Genomic DNA, 23034 nt, shown 5'->3' with positions numbered 1-23034 from the left:
ATCACACATTCCTAATACTTATATCCCAATCTCTCTTTGTAGTCTTTGTTCCAAGAGTCTCTGAGCTCAGTAAAACCAGTTATGTCCTCCCTGGTGCAGCTGGACCACAGGGGGTGAAGACAGCATTGTGCAGAGGAGATATAGCTTATTCCGTTGCTAGTGAAAACTCCCCCCATCACTCTCGATGCAGAAAGGTCTATTCAGTCTGGCTATGAGTCAGGCAGGACACACCTTAACCCCCCCCCCGTGACTGTCTAGTCTTAATGCACAAGCCCAGCTCCTTTCACTCCAAAACCAGACTGTGAATACACAAGCAGGCAGAGGCGCACAGAATGGTAAAGTAAGAAAACGCCTAATTTCTAAAAGTTCCACTTTTAAACACACAATTTAAAAACCACCTTCACTAAAAGGTGTGTTATTAAATTCTGAGTTCAGAGAGGCTTAATTCAATGTCTCCATCTTGTCCCAATGGAAAGTTACACTTGTAAGATGTTTACAAGGCAGCTCCCATGTTAACCTATGGGACACACACCCTTTCAATAGTGAAAAAAGGAAATGCACAGTATTTCACTAACAGAACATGTAAAACACACCAGTACATGTCCTACCTTTCACACACACTGCACCCTGCCCACAGAGCTACCTTGGGCCTACCTTAGAGTGACTTACATGTAAGAAAAGGGAAGGTTTGGCACTCGCCAGTGGGTGCACTTGCCAGGTCAACATGACAGTTGAAAACTGTGCACGCAAACACTGCAATGGCAGGTCTGAGACACATTTACAGAGCTACTCATGTTGGTGGCACAACCAGTGCTGCAAGCCCACTGGTAGCATTTGTTTTACAGGCCCTGACACACACAGTGCATGGTACTAGGGATTTATGGGTAAATCAAATATGCCAATCCTGGATAACCAATCATAATCACAATCTACACAGAGAGCAGTGGTAAATTGCCCAGAGTCCTATAGCCAACAAAAAGGGGTCAGAAAAATAGGAGGCAAAAGGCAAACCGTTTGGGGATAAACCTGCAAAAAGGGCCAGGTTTAACAGTAGGTATATGCAAATTTAAGCCAAATCACTAAGCTTTGCATTCTGTTACATTCTCACCCAGAGAGCAAGTGGAAGAACAGCTAAATAAAGAGAGCCCATTGATTAGATTGAATTTCAGATTTTTGGATATCTAGATATTAGTGTAGAGTATGGGCTGGGTCAGACTGGGACAGAAAATAGGCAAAATGAAAGTGACCCCCATTAGCAACTCACATAGCTAAAAAGTGGGCCCCATTAGTGATACAGATAGCTAAAAATGTGGCTTATGTTTGCAATTTGGGGCAGTTTTGAACTTCTAAAGACACGCTGTACAAGTGTTTCTATGGTATTTTATACTGCGTGGAATTCAGCTTGATGCAGGCAATGTTTATTTTAATTGAGAAATCAATGGTAAAAACCTGCCAAGCAGTCCAAAAAACGGACCCACAAAAAAACGACCCACACAGTGACCTGTGAGACCAGCCCATCAACCACTGCCTGATTTCCCTATAGACTAGTTTGACTGTATATAAGGCTAAAAAAAATTAGAAGGATGTGGGGGATGGAATATTGCATCTTTTGCACAAATATTGAAAACGTGAGGCTGTAGCTAATCGTAGATGACTTAATCTGCACGTTTTACATTCTGACTAATAGAGGAGAGGGTGGAAAAAGAGTAGACAGGTAGGGCCATCTCACCCAAGGTCAATGCTGCATGTTAGGGTGAAGAGTTGAAACATATTAGAATAGGAAAGCAATCTTTTCTTGGTGCCTTACAGATATTAAAGAACATTTGAAATGCTTAGAGCATTGCTGAAAGAGGAGAAACATCGGAGGATTGGTGGGAGGGAGCAGATTCTGACTGTCTCATCGAGATTGCCCAGATACGGGGAGACCACCGCTGCAGCTTGTGATGCATGTGAGTTTGTAGGATGGGTCCTCCTATGTCCTAATGTGTATTTCTTGAATATTTGAGACATGGGTATCCTTGAAGTGGCACCAATTCGATTTTCTGTCTCTGAATCAGTGTTCTGCTGTAAGTTGTTGGAAAAAAAGTGATATTTTGGTGACCTAAACAATTTCTTTTGATTCCATGATGTGAGCCCTGAATTTTTCTGATGCATTAATATACTTTACAGATTGTCACTTTTCTAATTCAATTTTCAATAATTTTCAAAAATGCTACTTTACTAATCACCCACTACACATTTTCATTTTCTCCTGTTGCTTACATTATTGTCATGCGCATGTGATAGCTGCAGTACACCAATTTTCTAGAAACGGAGGCCTTCGAGCGGTTATCACATTAAGTTTCTGCTGCACCAGAAAGGAATATCTAAGTTGTCTCTGTCTTTAAACATTTCTTTTTACATATAATAAATCTTCGTTACTGAGAGAAATTCTTGTGCAATTGCCTCTGATCCTATCATGTGATGAAAAAAAGAGCTGTTGCTTGGATGGAAGACTGTTTCAGTGATACCACTGAGCATTAGCAAATGTAATTCTTTTAACGTTTCCCATGACAAAACCCTTTCCCCTCTAACTCATTCAAATAAGTGTATGATGCCCAGTGCTCAATTTGAACCAGTGGTTTACCATGCTTGGCATCTTCACTTAATTCTGAACACCAGCCCTTATCACAGTCTTCCACACAGTGGCACTGTTTGTCCAATTTTGATTTGAGCACAACAACAGGAGGCCTAATAAATCAATATACATTACATATGAATAATACCTGCCTCCCACTCCATTAATATAATTTTGGGTGGTCTGGAATAGTCTGAATTATCACTTATAGGATTGTGATGGTTAGTAGCTGTGTTGGTACAGTCATTGGCAGAGTTAGCAGGGGCAATGGGTGGTGCAAGCTGCAATGACCGCCTGAGAACGGCCCTTGCACTTACATTTTTATAAATTAAGTACTGATGATGCCTAAAGCCTTGAATCCAATTCCAACTCCCACTGGACCTTTGTTTCCAAGTTTTGGCACTATACTCGCCTGGACTCCAACTAGCTCAACTTCCATGCTTAAAAACCAGATCCAGCTGTCAAGCCTTCTCCTACATCATTCCTAATGTGTGGAATGACCTGCCCACTACACATAAGAGACTCCACCTCAATTCTTTAATTCCACAAGAAGCTGCAAACTTGGCTTTTTGAGTAGTTCCACTAGGCCCTTAGTGTGGCTAGACTCACACCTGCTCAGTGCCAGGATACCCTCCCAGGTGATCATGCGCTCTACAAATCTCCATAACATCCGTAAACCCATACCTTTTAATGTGGTAATTATGTCCCAAGGTTTCTAATTCTGCATTGGCATTTTTTTATGAAAAATGTGTTCAGTCCTAGTTCACTGAAACAGGATGTGGAATTTGGTGCCTTAAATTGCTGTTTTTAAGCGCATAGATTCAATTTAGGTGTGCAACTGCATTTGTGAATTGGAGTATCCTTGCATGCAAAGGAGCACTGGGGCAGTATTTGATATATTTAAATAAACATCAATTTAAGACAGAGAAATACCTGTGTGAGGTAAACACTATTGGGGAGAGGCCCTATAATAGTACAGTAGAATTGAATCCTAACAATTGAAAAAGTGTACAATGAACACTTTCTTCAGATTGTCAAAAACTTTTATTCTGAATGTTGATTACCGTACCAATTCAAAGAGTCAGTGTAAAATGATGTGCAAACTATTTAAGTATGCGGAATATGCGACACATACCGCATGTTTTTCCATCTCTCTGGCACTGCAGGCGGCCCGTGACAATCTTTTAACAGTCTTTTTCACTTGAACTGGTGCTCAGTTGTGTTCTTATGCGCAGTTTTCCATTGTGCATGTGCACAGCACTTTGTCCATGCAGATTCGGCTAGATAACAGTGACCATCAGTGTGCATTTCTGCATTTCATCACTGGCAATGATGCATTATTCACCTTCACCCATGTGCACCACTTCAGTGAACAAGGCAGACAACACTTTATTTTAGTCTGCGTTAAAGCATATTTCCTTTTGTGTATGTTGGGCAATATGGAATCCTTGTTTGCTATTTGCATTAATTTTCCTGGCTCCATGGTGTGGTCTTTCTCTGAGCATATGAGTAGGGCATTTTTAGGTCTCGCCTGAGACAGCGCTTTAGCGCTGCTCTGGCGAGACTTATAGTAAGCGAGTTTTGGAAGTGCAAACAGTGGCTTTTCAGGCCTCCAAATACAGTGCATGTGCGCCGTCCGGGCGCGCGCACCATTTGGAGGCCTGAAAGCACTTGTTTGCTTTCACTTTCACGGCCCCTTTGATGTCCTCAGTGAGCCACGCGGCCACTGAGGACATCAAAGTGCACACCATTTGCCACCCCCTTCCTGCTTGTTATTGTTTCCTTTGATCCCTATCTTTCCCTTTCTCAATCTCACCCTCTCCCTGCCTTTTACAACTGCGGCCGCACCACTGTGCCCGCCCCCACTCCCCCCTCCCACTCCCTCCTCGTCAACTTCAGTGCGCGCTTGTCTTCCATACCTGCCCTTCCATTCTCCACTTCCTATTTTCGGTTTTCTCCTCTCCCTCCCCATTGGCCTCGCAAGCTCCCCTTTACTTCCAAACCTCCCACATAACTTTCATTCCGCCCCTTTCGCCGGCCTGCCTAGCTTTAATTTCCAGTAGAGAATGCTCTTGCAACTGAGGAGCCTGCCGGGGGTCACTCACTCCACCTCCAGCCAGTGGGCCTCTCCCTCCCTCCAGCCTCCTCCCCCTTCGTCTCGCCGTGCTTCCACCCCCCTCCCCCCCTTTCTGAATGAAAGGAAATTCAAGGCGTGTACAAGTCTGTGATGACAAGCGAGTGTGAAACTTTGGTGGAGATTAATTTAAAAACTGAACGGAGATTGGGTGGGGGGAGGAGTGGGTTTATTTACTGAACTGACATGAAACCAAGGTCGGTTATGGGCGACTTGCTGTGTGTCACTAAAAGCGTCACGGCGCCTTGATTGTTGAACGAAACAGATGGGAGCCATAGAAATCCTGTCACCTCAAACTCGAATTAATCGGAGGCAACGGTTCGACCTAAAGGTGAAAAGATGACGTATGCCACACACAGGAGTCGTTCGCGATTTGTATTGTCAGACTGAGAAGGAGCGCGAAAGCGCAACGATTTCTCCTTCTCCTAAGCAGCCGGTGCTTCCTGAAGTTTCTTTATGCTGGTCTTGGCAAGGTGAACAGGCAACATGGACAGATTCCGCTCAGTAGGAATGCGCCATACTTTTTTGTTAAAAATGTATTTTCTTTTAATACACATCAGGCCTAAGCAGTAGTTGTTTGTATGGGGGTCCGTAAAAACTGATGACAGGCCTGGTGCTGCTAGACGATCCTCATGCTCTGCCTTGCACCCTTCTCCCCTTCCACCTTGCACCCTTCTCCCCCTCCGCCTTGCACCCTTCTCCACCTCCGCCTTGCACCCTTCTCCACCTCCGCCTTGCACCCTTCTCCCCTTCCAACTTGCACCCTTCTCCCCTTCTCCCCTTCCACCTTGCGCCCTTCTCCTCCTCTGCCTTGCACCCTTCTCCCCCGCTGCCTTGCACCCTTCGCCCCCTCTGCCTTGCACCCTTCGCCCCCTCTGCCTTGCCCCATCTCCCCCTCCGCCTTGCCCCCTTCTCCCCCTCCGCCTTGCACCCTTCTCCACCTTCAACCCATATCCCCCTTTGCCTTGCACCCTTCTCTGCCTTGCACCCTTCTCCCCCTCCCCCTTGCACCCTTCTCCCCCTCCCCCTTGCACACTTCTCCCCCTCCGCCTTGCACCCTTTTCTACCTTGCACCATTCTCCCATCTGCCTTGCACCATTCTCCCCTCTGCCTTGCACCCTTCTCCCCTCTGCCTTGCATCCTTCTCCCCTCTGCTTTGCATCCTTCTCCCCTCTGCTGTGCACCCTTCTCCCCTCTGCCGTGCACCCTTCTCCCCTCTGCCTTGCACCCTTCTCCCCCTCCCCCTTGCACCCTTCTCCCCCTCCGACTTGCACCCTTCTCCCCCTCCGACTTGCACCCTTCTCACCTCTGCCTTGCATCCTTCTCCCCACTGCCTTGCACCCTTCTTACCTTCTTCCTTGCACCCTTCTCGCCCTCCCCCTTGCACCCTTCTCTCCCTTCCCAGTGCACCCTTCTCTCCCTTCCCAGTGCACCCTTCTCCCCCTCCCCCTTGCACCCTTCTCCCCCTCCCCCTTGCACCCTTCTCCCCCTCCCCCTTGCACCCTTCTCCCCCTCCGCCTTGCACCCTTCTCCCCCTCCGCCTTGCACCCTTTTCTACCTTGCACCCTTCTCCCCTTTGCCTTGCACCCTTCTCCCCTTTGCCTTGCACCCTTCTCCCCTCTGCCTTGCACCCTTCTCCCCTCCGCCTTGCACCCTTCTCCCCTCCGCCTAGCATCCAAGCATTGGCATAGCCAATAGGTCTCGCCTTTGGGACTTTAGAAGTGTTTAGTCATGCAACAGTTGATGTTGTTGCACCAAAGATATTGTGCTGCATAACTAAATACTTATAAGGTCCCAAAAGCGAGACCTATTGGCTATGCCAATGCTTGTTAACTGTACCAATGGAAGACGTCACAGACGGGGCATTGGGCATAAGCCAGCAATCCACCAGCGACTGCCCTATTTAGCCACTCTCCTTATTTGTTTTTTTGTTGTTGCAGTTTTCATATACCGGGAACTCGAACCGAAGGTATTGGAGCACTTCACATGAGCACCAGTTACATTACTCAAGGGCACATTCGTTAAAAAAAATTAACAAAATTGGTAGGCACGGGTAGATTACGTGATTTCATTTGCCCAGAATCACAGGCTGTTGAGCCGACGCCGAGACTCGCACCTGGTTCCCCAGCTCCAAAGTCGGCAGTTCTGGCCGTCAAGCCACATCCTATCCTTATAAATTTATAGAACCGGTAATCTCATTGTCATCTCTCAGAAGCCAAGATTTCTACAGCGGTAGCCAGCGTTTCCTTTAAGTACAACTATTCATTCAGCAATGTGCAGATGTTGCAAGCACTATACGTTCGAAAAAACGCTGCTCTCTGAAGATGTTCGATTGTGTGGTGATTGAGATGGACAGCCGAAAAGGACTGCCCTGAAGAACAGAGCAGTACTTTCGAAGAGGCTCGAGGCACATAAAGCATCATTTGCAGTGCCAAGGATAGCACAATGATTTAAAGAGGAAATCTAACAACAAGTGCAATCAAAACTAATGGCTACAAAACTACCGAGCGGAAGAGTACACAGGAAGATTGTTCTCCTTGTACTCGGCAATATCACCGAAAAGCAACCACATACGTCTCCCTCATCACTGCAATGCAGTCACTTTGCCGGTTTCAGATACTCGCTATGAATACAAATAGCCCTGCTTGTGCCAGGCAGATTCCGCAGCTGGCAAGAAGCCGCAAACTGGCCACAGTGCCAAGGTCTTGACCCTCTCAAGCAATACTGACGATTCCAGAGGTTTTGACCCCACCATAAAGTGCCATAAAATCTTGAAATCAGAATTCCTGTGCTGGGGAATTTGCCATTGGATGGTATGTGCCGCCACAAACGTTCACAATGTGTCTTCAAATAAAATCCTCTCAGAGTTAATCTGCCTCAGTGCCTTTACTCCGTGAAAAGGTGTAGACCGTCAAACATGCCTAATCGCCAGCAGATCATGAGCACACTCAGAAATGGATAATTAGCTCTAGAAACCCTGGAATTCTGAAGATCTCTGAGGCCTCATTACCTAAAGTGCCCTGGGGGTGCAACAGGTGTATGTGCCCGCTTTGTACACCCCTGGGGCACTTTGGTATCACACAAGGGGGCCGCAGATGTTTGTGAGGTCCCCTCTGTAATACTGATAGCGATAGCACATATGTAGCACCAGAAACACATAGAAGATTTGAAGCTCAGTATTTCACTGAATGCTGGCCCCCAGCGCAACATCATAGCTGCCCTGAAGGCAGCACACGCATCATAATGTGGCTCACTGTCCCTGGTTGCACCTGGCGCACCTGCTTAATGGTGTGCTGTGGCACAAACCGGGAATTTGCACCCTTTCTATAATATAGACCCTGGTGTCTGTTGAAAACTCTGCAAACCCGTATGGATTTATATCCGCATTTGGTAGCACCCTCAGTAAATCTCTAATGACAGTTGGTACTCCAAAATTGACTGTTTAGCAGGAGTCAATACTTCACCATTGAACTTATAATGGGAGTTGGAGCAATGCCATTGAACTTATAATGCGAGACAGAGCTCCCTTGATTAACTTATAAATGGAGCTGGTAACTCTCCGATGAATGTCATAGGAGTCATTGTCCTCTCATTGAGCTAGTAACAAGAGTCATTGAATTTATATAAGGGATTAAGTACCCACTGCCGTTCATTATAAGGCTATTGCAAGTCACTGAGGAATTTCATAATTATATAGAGGACCAAGTTCCATTATAAGTTTATGAACTCTGAGGTAACTTGCAATATCTTTATCATGAACTCCAGGGGCTACTTTATCCCATATAATACATGGTCACACCATCACCTTGCCAACAAACCACTTAAAACCTAGGTGCCTAACTCTTTCATATGAAAGTGCGTGAATATTCACAAACATGAAGAATACAAATAAAACCTCTAGTGAAAAATTAAACACATCAAAAACCTGTTAGATATTTGTGGAAAACAAACATTAGAAACAGTTCAATACAAGTCAGTTTTTTTTAAAACCAAAAAGCTGCAGTAGCTCAAATGTGTAGAAACATGTTGAAAGATTCTAGCTTTTCTCTATCAAGGCAATACAAAAACTTAACATATTCTCTCTGCTTGTCATTGTAAGCTATTAAAATAGAGCAGAAGAAAGAAATGAAACATTCAGTTTTTGTTGCTTTAGACATCTGCTGCAATTATTCTCCACAATTTGATCTGCCTTTCTCCTCGGCTGCTGGCTCTGGTATCCGGTATTGCGACGTCAGAACTCTGCTTTAATAACTTATAATATTTGAGTTCTACCATCTTTTCTTTATAATCAGCAACATATGTCACTGGTTGCCGATTTTAAATAAATTAGAGGCATGCATTTTACAGGGATTACAGAATCCCATGTATTCTAAAACAAATAATGTATATTGATACAGCTTTCTATAATATTAGCAATATTGCTGTCTGAGACCTGAACATGTAAGGTTGATATAGGGTGTATGCTGATTGAATCTGTAATTTGTATGTTCTTAGAAGTAACATTGCTGTATGGGACTGTAGGACAGTAGGCCTGTGATTGTGCAATTTGTATAACTTTGGGTTTCTTTGTTCTGCCCAGTGCAATTATATTATCTGTTGTAACATATGACTGAAACTCTATGTGGAAGGGACAGGATGGAAAGATGGAAGAAAGATGCTATATACATTTGTTAAAAGTGATGGGCCATGTGACATTGTGTAATCAGATATTGGTTAAGTGCCTGTAATACACAAGCCTCCTCAGCTAATTCATAGCTTTCTTTTATAGAGTTTGCCTGGCAGACTAGGAAAGTGTTGGAATGTTTCATTAGTGCACTTTCATAACCTTTAAAAAATGATATGGGAATTGGTCTTTAAAGTGAACCATTAGGTAATTTTCTTTTTTAAATGTTGAAAGGGAGAACCCACCAGCTAAATGAAGTCATGTTTGCTCACTACCCTCGCCCGCTACCGTTTGAGGCAAGCATGTATACCCCCCGCACTTCTGAATTAGTCTGCTATAGACTTGCTTTAACCTGTTCACTGCAAAGCAAAGGATGTGTCTCTTAGTCTCAACAGTATGACATCTTAAGCTGCTAATGCAGCGCGGTTTTTATAAAACCTTTCCTTATGACACCAACCCAGAAAAAACCCTTACACCATTTATTAATTGGTGGGGCCCATGACACCGAAACACACATTCACTCAGTTTTTCTGGATCAGTGATAAGTAGACGAGCTGCAAGACATACGGGGTACCTTGTTAAAATTTTACCTAACTAATAACTATACACATTATATGCATTTGATTTTGGAATTGTCGGTTCTAAACATCAAGGTACTCCGCTATTTCGGTCGATGGACCAACTAGTAGGAATCAGTTGATGGCCATTAAGTCCAGCTCAATCACAATTAAAACCAATAATTGATCATAGCTTTAATTCTAATAACCACAGACTCAGTTTTGAGTTAGCATGACATTTTATCTATATTCATTGAATAAATTGAATTAAGTAAAGTTTTATTAGACAAATATTCTAGACATTATTTCATAAGCATTTAAATAAAGATTGAATAGAAATGGAAAATACTCATTACCCTTGGGCTTAGGGCGATAAAGAGAATAATTCACCAGAGCATGAATCGAAGATTACAGGATAGGTTCCCAAAACTGACTGACTGTCCCTCTAACCTCCTCGGACGTATTCCCTCCCAGGATAGAATCCCGCGACGGTCTCGTTCCTTTTCCCCATCAACGTTATAAGTCCAAAATTGACAGTCTTTTTCAGCATCAGAAGGAAAAAATCATCTCAACAGACTGCGTGTCGTGTTGAATAGATCAATGTAGAATAAGCATTGCGTCTCATTGTAAGCACAAGCTCTTTTATACCCTTTACACTAACTTGCTATACCCAAAATTGAAACCTTTTAGGGGCTACATTCATTCTGATTGGTCCATTGGAGGGGTGGTGATGGTCACCTCATCGTCCTCCTTGCTTGAACCGGTTCGCAAACAATCAATGCATGCAATGGTTCTCGTGATTCATCAAGTCCAAATGTACTTTAACTTAGTTAATTTATTTGGAACATTATTCGACAGTCATGAATTAGTTCATTCTTCTGGAGTTCGATTCTCCCATCCGTTCCCATGTATTCATGCTGAACTCTTATCACACCTCTTGTTTCAGGTCAGACTGGCCTTGACATCTACCACTCTGGGCATAGGCCACACACTCGTGACTGGAACTTCCACTCTGCTCATGCGCAGGGGCCATCTTTATTTGGCGCGCGCAATCATGTCTCTCTGCAGCAGCCATTTCCAGGTGAGGTCTAGCGGGCCCGAACGGAACTAATATGAAAACAACATAGCAGAAATTAGATATAGAAAATGATCCTTTCTGTTTACCACCAACCAGTCTAATGACCCGTGTGAGTTGTTACCTAGCATAAGCGACATTTAAAGCCATTTTATTTACCATCTGCATTCTTTGCCACAATATAATTTTACTACAAACAAAATGCATGCAATTTACGTCTACTTCTACACGAATCACAAACCAATGTTAATTTAATTTCACATTTGTAAATAAACTATATTTTTGCAATGCCAGTTAGTTTACCCGCGTGTAGTGTCTAATTAAAAGTGCATTTGTTAATTAATACTTGCATTCAAACAGTTAGTATTTTTAAAGTTATGGGGTTATTAATTTCGAAGGGGTACAAACATTTTTTGTATTTCCCCTGCTCCATCACTGCTTATAGTCACTTTTTTAACACACTGAACACACCATTCATTGCTGCATTTGCATGCTGTCGATAATCTGGTCGCTACCAGTGCTGCTGATAGGGGACCTGGTGGTGCTGGTGCCCCAACTGTAACTGTCCTTGCCCCCCCCACCTTCCGCCCCTCCTTGTGCCCTCCAGCAGTAACTGCCACAGCCAGCAAACACAGACACTGCCCTCTAAGCCTGCGAACAGCGAGGTTGTTCCTGTTTACATTTCATGTGTTACTTACTCTTGCTTTCCCTGAGTATTTGCTTTTTTCCAAGATGTTTTGTTTCTGTAGTTTTTGCATGCCACATGTTACTCGTGTATCGGGCATGTTGCTGTGTGAGTTCAGATTGTGGGTGGGCCACGATTGAGACCTGGAAAATTCAGGCCGAATGCTGTGCGAATTTCTCAAAGTGCCTGTCAATGCTTCATAAAGGGGTTCAGAATACATGCTCATCCAATTCTTGACCTCTCTGCAGAGCACACAGAGCAATGGTCAGGTGTGGTAATTGTAATTATAGATTTATATCGCAGACTGTGTGACTGAGATACACATCTGTCAAAATATTAACTGAGAGAAAGTTAAAGACAATTAAGGGTGTACAGGTGATTGGGTGCATTGTGTGTGGGGTGGGATTAGTGAAATGAAAGAGGTGCAAGAAAGTATTTGCAGGAGAATGTAAAAAGATGGTGCTAAAGAAGAAAGAGATGGGGTACGAGATATGCAGATTGAGTGTTTCAGAAAGATATGTGGAGAAAATAAAGTAAATGTGAGTGATTGAGACTCCGAAGACCTTGCCCCATCCAGAGACCATAAAGTTTAAATGACTGTGTGTGCACACACGAGTGTGTGTATATAAAACACATATGTGCCTAATTTTCATGATTACTCTGTGTGAGTGACCCACCTATTTTATGTGTAGCCCTTTATGTGCACTTCTCAAAAACATATTTAGAGGCGGCTCTGGCCGCCGCAGAGTGCAAGGGGCGCATGCCTTACTTTCTTACAGGGCTCAACCTTATATGTAGATTAACTTCACTGTTAAAGCGCGCGAAGGACTGTGATGGGTGCGCTCTGACCGCCGTGGAGACTTGGAGCATAGCATCCTAAATGATGGCTGTTTTAGATTCTTTTTATTTTCTGTTTGCCAGGTATTTCAGATTTTTTTCATTTTAGTTGATGAAACAAAGGAACAGGTGCAAGAAATAAAATATCCTAAACCATTGCAATTGATGAGTTTATAGTTCATTTCAGTGAGGTTTCTGTGGTTAGAGTTCACGAGCAGCGTTAGCAATCTATACGATGACCTCCCACACCCCAGTTCTATGCATAAGTGAGGGTGCGCAGGGCACAGATGACAGCCATTGCTTTGGATTTGTCTATGGTGTAAAGGGTTCTATTACCCTGATTGCTCCAATCACATTTCCAATAAATTAATAAAAAACACATTTCTAAAAATGCATTCAAATTGTTTTTTCACACAGCTTAGCCTCCCAGTTGCATGAAATCATAACTATTGCATCAGAAACAATTAATTCACTTAATCTACCCGCACAATTGGTGTATTTGTAATGTAACTTATACTTTTTTTCCTCTCACTTGCAGCTAGGATGCTTGCTTCTCTGCCAGGAAGACACCAACTGTGAGCACGCAGGAAGCAGACTTGGACAATGCCATCTGAGATGTGCCTTAGGTAATGTCCTGCTCCCCATTTATATTAACAGCCTCGCTGTTAGACAAGTTACATGCAATGAGTATGTGTATAATTTTATTCAGTGGGTTGTGGTCTTGGGCTGTGCCACACTGGAGGAAGTTATCTTATGACTGTTACTGCTTTGAAAACATTCTAAATTGTAAGTGGGTTTAGAGTGATTTTTGTTTTGTGTTGAAAGTCAACATCTGCCAATATGCTTTTCAAATAAAACTGCGGTACGATCTGTTAGTTTTTAACTTAAAACGTTTGCATTGACACATACCCCTTTTTTTTAGAGTCTTGACACCCACGTTCTTCTCTTTTATCGAAATATACTGTAACTTGTCACCGCTAAAGAAATCACTGTCTGTGACCTAGTCGAGACAGACGGCGCAGGAAATCACTTCTGTACATCTAGATTACTGTTTTGGTCTATTAGTTATAGTGCTGCTGTTGTCAAACATTATGCGAAACTCGCAGTTAGAAGGGAGGCAAATAGATGTGTTTTTTAAGCAAAAATGTTTTGTATTTGGTGACGAAATGCTTTTGGACAGCTAACAATGGTGGCGTAGAAATTGGATCCCAGATTTAGTCAAATTATTCTCGAAATTCCTAAAACTCCTTCCCCGCCTAGGTTCCCTTGTGCTAATCGCGCCTCTATAGGAGTAGTTTAATCAACGATGCCAAGAATGGGTACGTACGAGAGTCTATCATTTTGCAGATAGCCCTGAAGAAGTCAAGTGGGTAATTCCCCATGACGAAACATGTGTTGGCTGGGCAAAATCGCTAGAATTAAATAACACAAGAACATCGCAAACGACTTTTGATTATTTGAAGAGCTCATTGAACTTTGTCCTTTTAATGTGTATACTAATGAATGAATCTATACTAATTACAAGTTGATATGTGAATAGCGTGTGCGTAGACCAGTGTGTAGGCTCCAACATGTGGAAACCAATCCAAAACAAACAGGATACCACGTCAATCAGCAGGAGAGCGGTGAGTATTTGGACCAATGGCGCTTGCTGCCACAGGATATCTCTGCTCGCTTTCAAAGGTTAGCCTGAGGGGTTCAGGACAGAAACACTGGTTCAGAGAGGTCTAGGCCTTCTGATAGCACACCAAATGGAATAATGTCCATAGTCTGGAGTTGGTCCACTCTGCTGATGCTCAGATTGATTTTTGGTTTGGGTCAACAGTTCAAAACAGGGTGTGTCAGGAGCATTGTCAAATTCCACCCCGAAGCTTGCATTGTTGGCGTTCCTTGATCCCTTGAAGACAGTATTGGCATGCTGCAACCTGTTGAAGTCTTTGCTCTGAAGCCCCACTACCTCCTGGAATCCACCTTTGTAACAGCTTCAAGTCCATCTATCCCACTTGTGGAGGCTCTTGAATGGCTTGCCATGGCACTCCATTTGGGCTGCACTGGGACTGCATGTGTGCCCCGTCTTGGCCACTGCAAGGCCACTGAGGAGCCACTGTTTAGTCACCAGTGCAACCGCAGGAGTAGATGGGTTATGGTAAAGGTGTGTGGCGAGGTAAGCAGGTAGTTGCTGGTGACTGATTCTTCAGAGTGTCATTGGTACTTCTTGCCTTTTGGTATAGTAACGGTGCTGAACTCCACTCTAGATGTTTGATGCTCTTATTGTTCGATGCTCCATGGGTGGTAGTGGTGACGCACTAATCATTGACTGTCATGATGGGCTTGCCAGCTGCATGGCGAATACCGTACGATAGGTAGTGATGACTTGCCTGGATCGTCGCAAGCATTCTTTCTTGGAGGTATGATGGCCAGGTGTTCATGTCTACTGATAGAAGTTAAACATAAATATTGTATATTGTGACCAAAGATCATACATAATTTAGTACCTCAATGAATACTTCAATTAGTCAATGGTATATAGGTGTGATTTTAAAGTACATGATTTATTTTACTTATTGGTGGCGTAATAATCTTCACTCTTAGTACTGGTACCTGGAGTGCACGTTTAAAATTAAACATCAAAGTAAACACAGAAAAGAAAGAAATGGAAAGCCATCGCTGAAATTTATACACAACAAATAAATGTAAAAACTAGAATCTTGCTTCAGTCTTGCAGTTAATTTGATCAGTGTGGCTGAGCTCCTTATTTACTGTGCAGTCCACAGAGGAGGTAGTCCTTTAAATAGTGTCACATCGATTACAATCCTGTCCTCTATCTCTTGGGTATGTGTCCAAAAAGCTATTTAATGTCTTCAAGATTGGGTGAAAATGTGGACTTGTTTTGGCTTTCATTACTGTTGTCCTCCTCAGGACAATTGAAGAAGAAAGTACCTAATGGATAGATAATATATACATTGTAAAATGGTTACAGGTAGCCAGAACAAATTTCAGTAAGCTTTTATTGTAGATAACAGCAGACCTTAGGCCACCAAAACAGACCAGATATTTGCAGTATAACAATTCCAACTGTCACATTCTATCATACAAAGGATGGGAATGTACCATGAGAATGGGGGAGGATAGAAGGGAGGAAAGAAGAGGGACAAGGGTAAACAAAAGATCAAATATGGTATTTACAAAATACAACAGGTACCTTAGTGTACAGTACATGCAGAGCAGAATATAAAAGGTTAAAACGATGTCACCAATATGTTTTCTATCGGTTTGCACTATAGGGGGCCAATCTATCATGCTGGCCTGGCTATCATGATGAAATTCAGCTGGTAATGGAGTGTCACGTTCACGGGTGATAAGTTGCGCTATATAAATCTACAAATTAAAATTTAGTCACAAAAGGTTTTAAGAAAACATCTATATATTATGCCAATGGTTCTATGAGGGACTTCTATGCAGAGATAATGGGTCTTTCAAGAGGGTTGACTGGATCTTAATGGATTTTGGGGAGAATGTGTATGACTGGGGCTCTGCAATCTTTTCTAGTTAGAAATGTTTTATTTTTTTTGCAGATCCGGCCTTCTTCTATTGCTTCTGTGGTGAGCTTGTTGATTTTACTGGCTAACTCTCTGGTGAGATTCTCTTTTATGAGGCAATAATGGGCCTGGTTGTTTAATTGCCGCATTATCTCCTGATCTTATTTGGAGCTGTCCCATACTACTTTGCCTCCCCCTTTGTCAGCGGGTTTAATCACAATGGACTTATTGTTGGCTAAGTTTTGGATTGCCTTAGTCTCTGTTTTATTACAGTTCTGTTCAAAGAACATCTTTTTGTTGTTGAGTTGATCTATCTCTCCTCTGACTCTGTCTACAAATGTAAATACCTGGGGGGCATGCTATTACTCCCTGGACAAAAGGATGACTTGTTCTTGAGTTAATTTACGTCAGTCTCTCCTGTATTCGTGTTACCAGAAAAGAATGTCTTATGCTTGATCTCACGCAGAAATTGTAGAACTTCTGTTTTACATTCAAGGGTACAAAAGAGAGCCCTGAGATTATCTGCCTCAGTCAGTTGGTTGGTGGACAGATTGTATATGGGGATGGGTTGATTAGTCTTAATAGTGGGCTTGGTTATCGCCTGTATACCCTCCTACTGGTCCTGAATTCGCCCTGTTCTAGGGATTGTCCTCTCCATCCAGGGATAAATGTTTTCAAGTGGATTTTTGGGTGACTGTGTAGGTTTTGAGATCAGCCATGACCTTTTTTACATTTTCCAGTAACTATTAGGCATCTCAAATGATCAGATCACGGGCTCTTTCTCCCTCTAACACTTCAGTCTCCATTAGTTCAGCTTCACTTCTGTGTAAATCTGTTTCTATTGACTGCTCCAGCCAGTTTCGGGATCACTTTGTGCCTACGCTCCTTAACTGTACTTGGTATGCTTTGCCAAGTATGAAAATCACTGGCGCGTTTTTGACCTGTAGGCTTAGTAGTATTGTGTTATTTTTACGATATTCTAGCAATGCTTGTGTGTGTCTAGCTGTGTTATATTTTTCTTCTTCAGTTGTTTGTCATTCTATTTTGTCTAGGTTGGTTATTGTTGGAGCTGCCTCGTCTCCACTTAATAAAGATGGGTGTTCCGATAATCTGTTAATTTGAGCATCTTTGTAATTTACTATGCGTGGCTCTGACATACCTAGTGGCTAAATTTATGAGCGATGTCGGATTATTACCCAATTGGTCACTTTTTTATTTTTCAATATAATCTTCTAAAATCTATTTTTGTTTATATTCCCACACACCTAAACAGGTGCAAACAATATGTTTCAACATCTAGGGGTGTGCCCTAATGACCCCACACTACCTGGGCCTAAAACAAGTTGAACATAAATATGGTATATTGTGGGAAAAGATCATAAATAAGTTAGTACCTCAATTAATACTTCAATTATTCATTGGTATATAGGTGTGATTTTAAAGTACATGATTTATTTTACTCATTGGTGGCGTACTAATCTTCACTCTTGCTACTGATACCTGGATTGTGCATTTAAAACAAAACATCAAAGTAAATACAGAAAAGTAAGAAAAGGAAAGCAATCGCCAAAATGTTATGGCATTGGATCGATGCGGGAGGCAGCCAGTCTCTACTCCTCCTTGCCCAGACGGAGCTCCTCACTTTCACCTCTCACAATGTGATTAACCCTGTCATGGGCAAAAGGCTTCAGTAGGCTGGATAAGTCCGCCTCATTGCCATTGTAATGTCATGGGCTGTAGGCACACATACTAGGGAAGGACTACTACATGATGTGTCCAGATGGACATTACACTTGTCAAAGTGCATTATCTGCTCCTGAGCCCACATTCCAATTAAATATCACCACACTCTTCTTTTCACTATTTAGTGGACCATTAACATTCCATGTACTAATTTTTAAATCGGTTAAGCCCATAGACTAAATAACCTTGCTTTCTTCTGAGATCCTTAAACGTACTGCCCCCCCACAGACAACCAAAAGGCATAAATTGGATCCTTTTTTTCCTTTTTGATTTTTCTTTCCTTCCATTTATCCTCTGCACACCCTTGTGTTTTTGTCACCCATCCCCTTATCCTCCCAGTAACCCCTCTTATCCCTCTTGTGATTACCCCTGTATCCTAAGCCACCTACTAACCTCACCTCTCTTGTTGTCCCTTCACCTTCTATGCTTGTAGGCAAAAGGACTCTTACATCTCAGGGAGACCCTGGTGCTATTTCTCTATCTCATTTAATAAAGGGTAAAGAAATTATATACTGCTACCAATGTTTCCATATACTCCGGTCACCATGTTCCAGTTAAATCTGAGGTAACTTCTCTGCTTGTAAACTTGAAAATACTTACTTTGGAGTATCCCCAAATACAACCTTAAGTTTTTAAGGGTATTACAGGCAGGCAACAACTCTTTTGGCTTTGAATTTGTCAATTAAATATTTAAGCTCCCATCTCTTTTGATTTGCTCTCTTGGATATGTCTGGTTGTATTAATATTTGATTCTTCTGCCAAGAGATGGGTTCTTGAAAGTCATAGAAAATCTTCTCCACATGGGAGGACATAAGAAATTTTACTTGAATCTTTTGAAGGTTGCCCAGTTGACGTGTTCTCTAGGGACCCCCTGTTTATCCTTTGAAAAGTCAATATCTTTAATGGTACTATTGGCAGCAAGTATTGATACCACCATTCTTTTCAAATCTTTGTCTAATTCAGCAGACTCTGATACTCCAACTCTTCTTACGCTTTTTCTTCTAGAATGATTTTCCAAATATTCTAGAGCCACCTCTTGTACCTTCTTTTTCCTACTGAGCTTGTTAATATATTCTGGGTTGTTGCGTACTTTATGCTCCACTAATTTCGAATTATTTCCATTAACAGATTCCTGAAATCTTAAAACCTTCTGTAGTTACCATGTTATTAATTACTTGTATCTGAACGTCTGAGGGCAGGGCATGATGGCAGCAGGCTGAAGCGGCCAACTACATGCCTCTCAGGATGAAAACATTGGCACTACGAGATAGGAGTTTTCTAGCTCAAGGGTGACGTGTGCATACAAAGAAAACTCAAGGAGAACAGTAACTCCAACCCCATTGAGGTAAAATGTCTACACATAGAAGCAGTTCTTTTGACAAGGCGCAACTACAGTGGATTGAAACAGCTGAATTTTTGGTGACTGCTGTATTAAAGGGCAGGTGCTGGAGGCATCTCAGAGGTGGGGCTTCACAGTGTGGGTGTGGAGCATGGAGGTCCAGTGGAGCAACTGCATGATGTGGTCCCTTTTGGAGAAGGGTCTTGAGGAACGACCAGTGGAGATGTAAGAGGCAGTAAGAGCATGCATCGGAGCTGCATTCCACTGATTAGTCCACAGACAGGAAACCCGCAAGTTAAGTAATCATAAAACACCAGAATAAGTTGTTGATAGCACAGCATGCACCCGGTAGCCGGAGTTGTGAAGAAGCTTAATTTAAGTTTGCTTTACATGCTGGGTCTTATTTAATTAGAACTTGATGTGTAATGCAGTATGCCAAGTCTTTGTTTGACCTGAGGCAACATCACTGGGCAGGATTTGGAAAGACCTGCTAGAGAGGAAAAATATCTTAAACACAGGATGCAGCATATGGTGGTGGTACAAAAGAGAAGGAAACAATTAAACACTTATAGTGTTAAGTCTAACAAGAACTCTCCTGTAATAAGAAAAGAATGTCATTAGAGGCAAAAGATTTATCTTCCTTGCAGCAGGCCACAGGACCCAGCAAGGGCATTCCTCTACATTAGAACTTTTCCTTGCCAGAGGTGATCTGAGAGGTAACAAGCCAAGAAGGAGAACGGTTACACATATAGGAATAGATTCCGGCAGCATAATTTATAAAAAATTATTTTGTTTTACAAGGCAAGAGACCTGAAATCCCGAACTCCCGGCGATCTAGGACTCCGGAACACTGAGCGCTGTAAACTGAGGCCTCCCGGAGATTTGAAGCCGGGGTCTGGAGTAGTGAGGTGGCCGGTGCGGAGTGCGAAAACAGCGGGGATTCGGGCCGGAAATCGCCGGTCGCGCCGCAATCACCCGGACCGTCTGTGGCGGAACCCTGTGGAGGTGCTTTGGCGGTGAGTGGCGTAGTGGGCAGTCCTTGCTGGTGGGGGCTTCCCCCCCGGAGCCCGCTCCCCGCAGGAATCAGAGTGTATTGAGGCCCGCGATGCGACGGTGCCTGGTGCGGGACTTCATCGGGGACTGGCACCTGATGGCCCCTCTTTAGACGGGGGGGAAAGTGGCAGACGAGTTCCGGTCTTCACCCCCCCACCCGCTCCCCATAACACCTGGAGGGGGCATTCATGAATAAAGTCTTGGTTGCAGCTACAACTCCCGAAAAGTTGCAGGTGGCCGACTGGTGGACTCTCTGCCGGCCCATGTGGAGCAATACACTGCTGGAGTGGAATTTGGAGGAGTGAGTGGGACTCCCAGAGATCGATCCTGGGCAGCAGAGGGCCGGCATAGCAGTAATCAGGCCGGGAGGTGAGGGAGCCGGGCGGCGACACAGACAACTAAGGAGAGACTACACAGTTAAGAGTGGCTGCTCTGACTGGGTGGTGCCGACCCTTCCCCTGTCCAGCGACCCTTTGTTGCAGTAACGATGGCGCGTTGAGAGCCGGACTGGGGGCGACGGTGAGCTTATTGGCATACACTAGTGGGCGCACTGGCAGATCGGAGGCGCCCCGACCCTGCAATCGCTTGCTTGATACCCCCCGGGGACTGCCAGACTCTATTTTCAGTGGCTGGCGGATCGGACGGCCGCCCCGCGCAGTGGTGGCAGACTGGTGCGCTTGGGGGGGTGATTCCTGGGATAGATATTGCCGTTGGAGGGCGCTGTGAGCGGGCACAACATGGCGACCAAGCTGGACTCTGAGAAACACCAACCCAGGACATCTAAGGGGTCAAGGCAAATCCAGACGAATAAACTGGACAGGTACACTCTCCCTAAAGGTTCACCGGCAGACTCAAAGGTCACCAGCTTAGGGGGAGGAGATTCCACTGGCCCTGCTTCAGACTTGACCCTGCACGATGTCATGACAGCTATTGATGGGATCAAATCATCCCTAGGGCAGAAAATGGAGTCGCTGGACCATAAGCTTGATACAGTTTCCATAGAGGTGAATCTCATACGCGCGGATCTCACCAAAGTTAACAAAAAGGTCAAGTCCCTAGATATAAAGACTGCCAGTCTGGCGGATGACGTAGCTCAGCTTCAGCGGGACGTACGAGATCTTAAATCGTTACACAAAATGGCTGAGCGTAAGCTGGACGATTACGAAGGGAGAGCTAGGCGCAATAATATCCGCATTTTGTGAGTCTCCGAGAAATCAGAAGGTCCGGCCCCTGACCTGTTCGTTGAGGATCTGATCTTAACCCACCTGAAACCCAAGGGACTTAGTAACTACTTCACCATCGAACGTGCACATAGGGTCCCAGGCGGGCGGCCTAAGGCCAGGGCGCCCCCGCGGCCGACGATAGCGAGGGTCCTGAACTTTAGAGACAGAGACACGATCCTGCAGGCTGCCCGCACAGGACCCCCCTTGCGGTACGAGAATGCCACCCTCTCTTTCTTTCCCGACTTTACACAATTGGTACAGAAACAGCGTAGGAACTTCCTAGCGGTTAAGAAAAAGCTAAGAGACATAGGAATAAGATACGCCATGATGTTCCCGGCGCGTCTGAGCGTGGAGGTTTAGGGAAGAGCATGGTTCTTCGACAATCCTGATGTGGCATCTGACTGGCTCGACAGCCGTCCTACTGGCGGCTCTGGATTAAGGGACAGAGATGGAGATCCAGCAGCACAGGAACAAGACTGAGAACTGGCATCTCTAACCCCGGACTAAATAATCATGGTCAGGTACAGGGGTATTGGCGCCAAGATAAGACATCAGACTCTCTCCAGGGCTAAATAGTATTAGTATTATGTAACACACGCTTCGAAGGGCAATTTGTTTGAGATAATTCTGGGCTGGGGGAGGGGCGGGTGGCTGGCTTCCTTTCCCATTTACTACCTTTAGTTATCTTTTAATGTGAGTGTGTAGGGCGACAGGCACTCTGCCAGTTGGGGATGAGCGAAAGCCAGGAGCAGGGGTGCTGGGAGTGGGGAAGTTGGGAGGGGATGGTTTTGTTTTTTAATGTTGGAAATTTATAGTTCGCAGTTTTGAATTTTTCGACATCATCAAAAAGCAGAGCAGGGCTACCAAGACTACTACAGGGGTTAGATGTCGAGTGATAGATGCAGATCGGGGATCAAAGTGCTTAGCTGGAATGTCAATGGCCTAGTGGACAAACTAAAGCGGGGGATGGTCAACCAATTCATCAGAAAGCATGCACCGGAAGTGATCCTCTTACAGGAAACCCATCTAATAGGAAACAAATGTATGGCCTTGCATGGGGGGGGTATAAACTGGTGGCGCATGCAGGATTTACCTCAGGGTCGCGGGGAGTAGGTATACTAGGGAAACATTTGTTTCCCTTCACATTACGAGCCTCGTGGACTGATAAACAGGGTAGGTATGTAGTGGTCTCGGGCCAATGGGAAGGGAAGACAGCCACCTTTGTCTCAATATATGTGCCTCCCGGCCTGCAGTTGGAGACGTTTAAAGACCTAGGTGCAATATTTCTCACTCTCCCGTTGGGTGTCTTGGTGTTGGGAGGAGACTTTAACGCTGTGATGTCCGGGGACCTAGACCGACATCCCCCTCGCGTAATCAGACCTGCTCAGAGGCGGCTCCCTGAGTTCGCAGACACAGTGGGATTGGTAGATGGTTGGAGGGCGCATAACCCAGAGAGGAGACACTTTACACATATATCGGGGGCACACCACAGCTTGTCAAGAATAGACTATGTACTTATCCCAGCAGCGCAAGTCCATGCTATCCGGGAAATACGTCATCTGGGACGGG

The 23034-nt window shown here is 44.2% G+C and overlaps 1 protein-coding gene across 2 annotated transcripts in view; it reads left to right on the top strand.

Annotated features, from left to right (window-relative positions):
• KLHL32 (kelch like family member 32) overlaps positions 1–23034 on the top strand; it is an 816038-nt gene that overhangs the window by 116452 nt on the left and 676552 nt on the right. For both annotated transcript variants that reach the window (XM_085611126.1, XM_085611127.1), the window contains exon 2: positions 13107–13194. In XM_085611126.1, the coding sequence (XP_085467252.1) occupies positions 13172–13194 (23 nt within the window). In that variant the 5' untranslated portion in view covers positions 13107–13171. The remainder of the gene's footprint in view (positions 1–13106; positions 13195–23034) is intronic.

This window comes from Triturus cristatus, chromosome 6, assembly GCF_964204655.1.
Source record: "Triturus cristatus chromosome 6, aTriCri1.1, whole genome shotgun sequence".
In the NCBI taxonomy this organism is placed as follows: Eukaryota; Metazoa; Chordata; class Amphibia; order Caudata; family Salamandridae; genus Triturus; species Triturus cristatus.
This window is presented reverse-complemented; position numbering and strand designations above follow the sequence as displayed.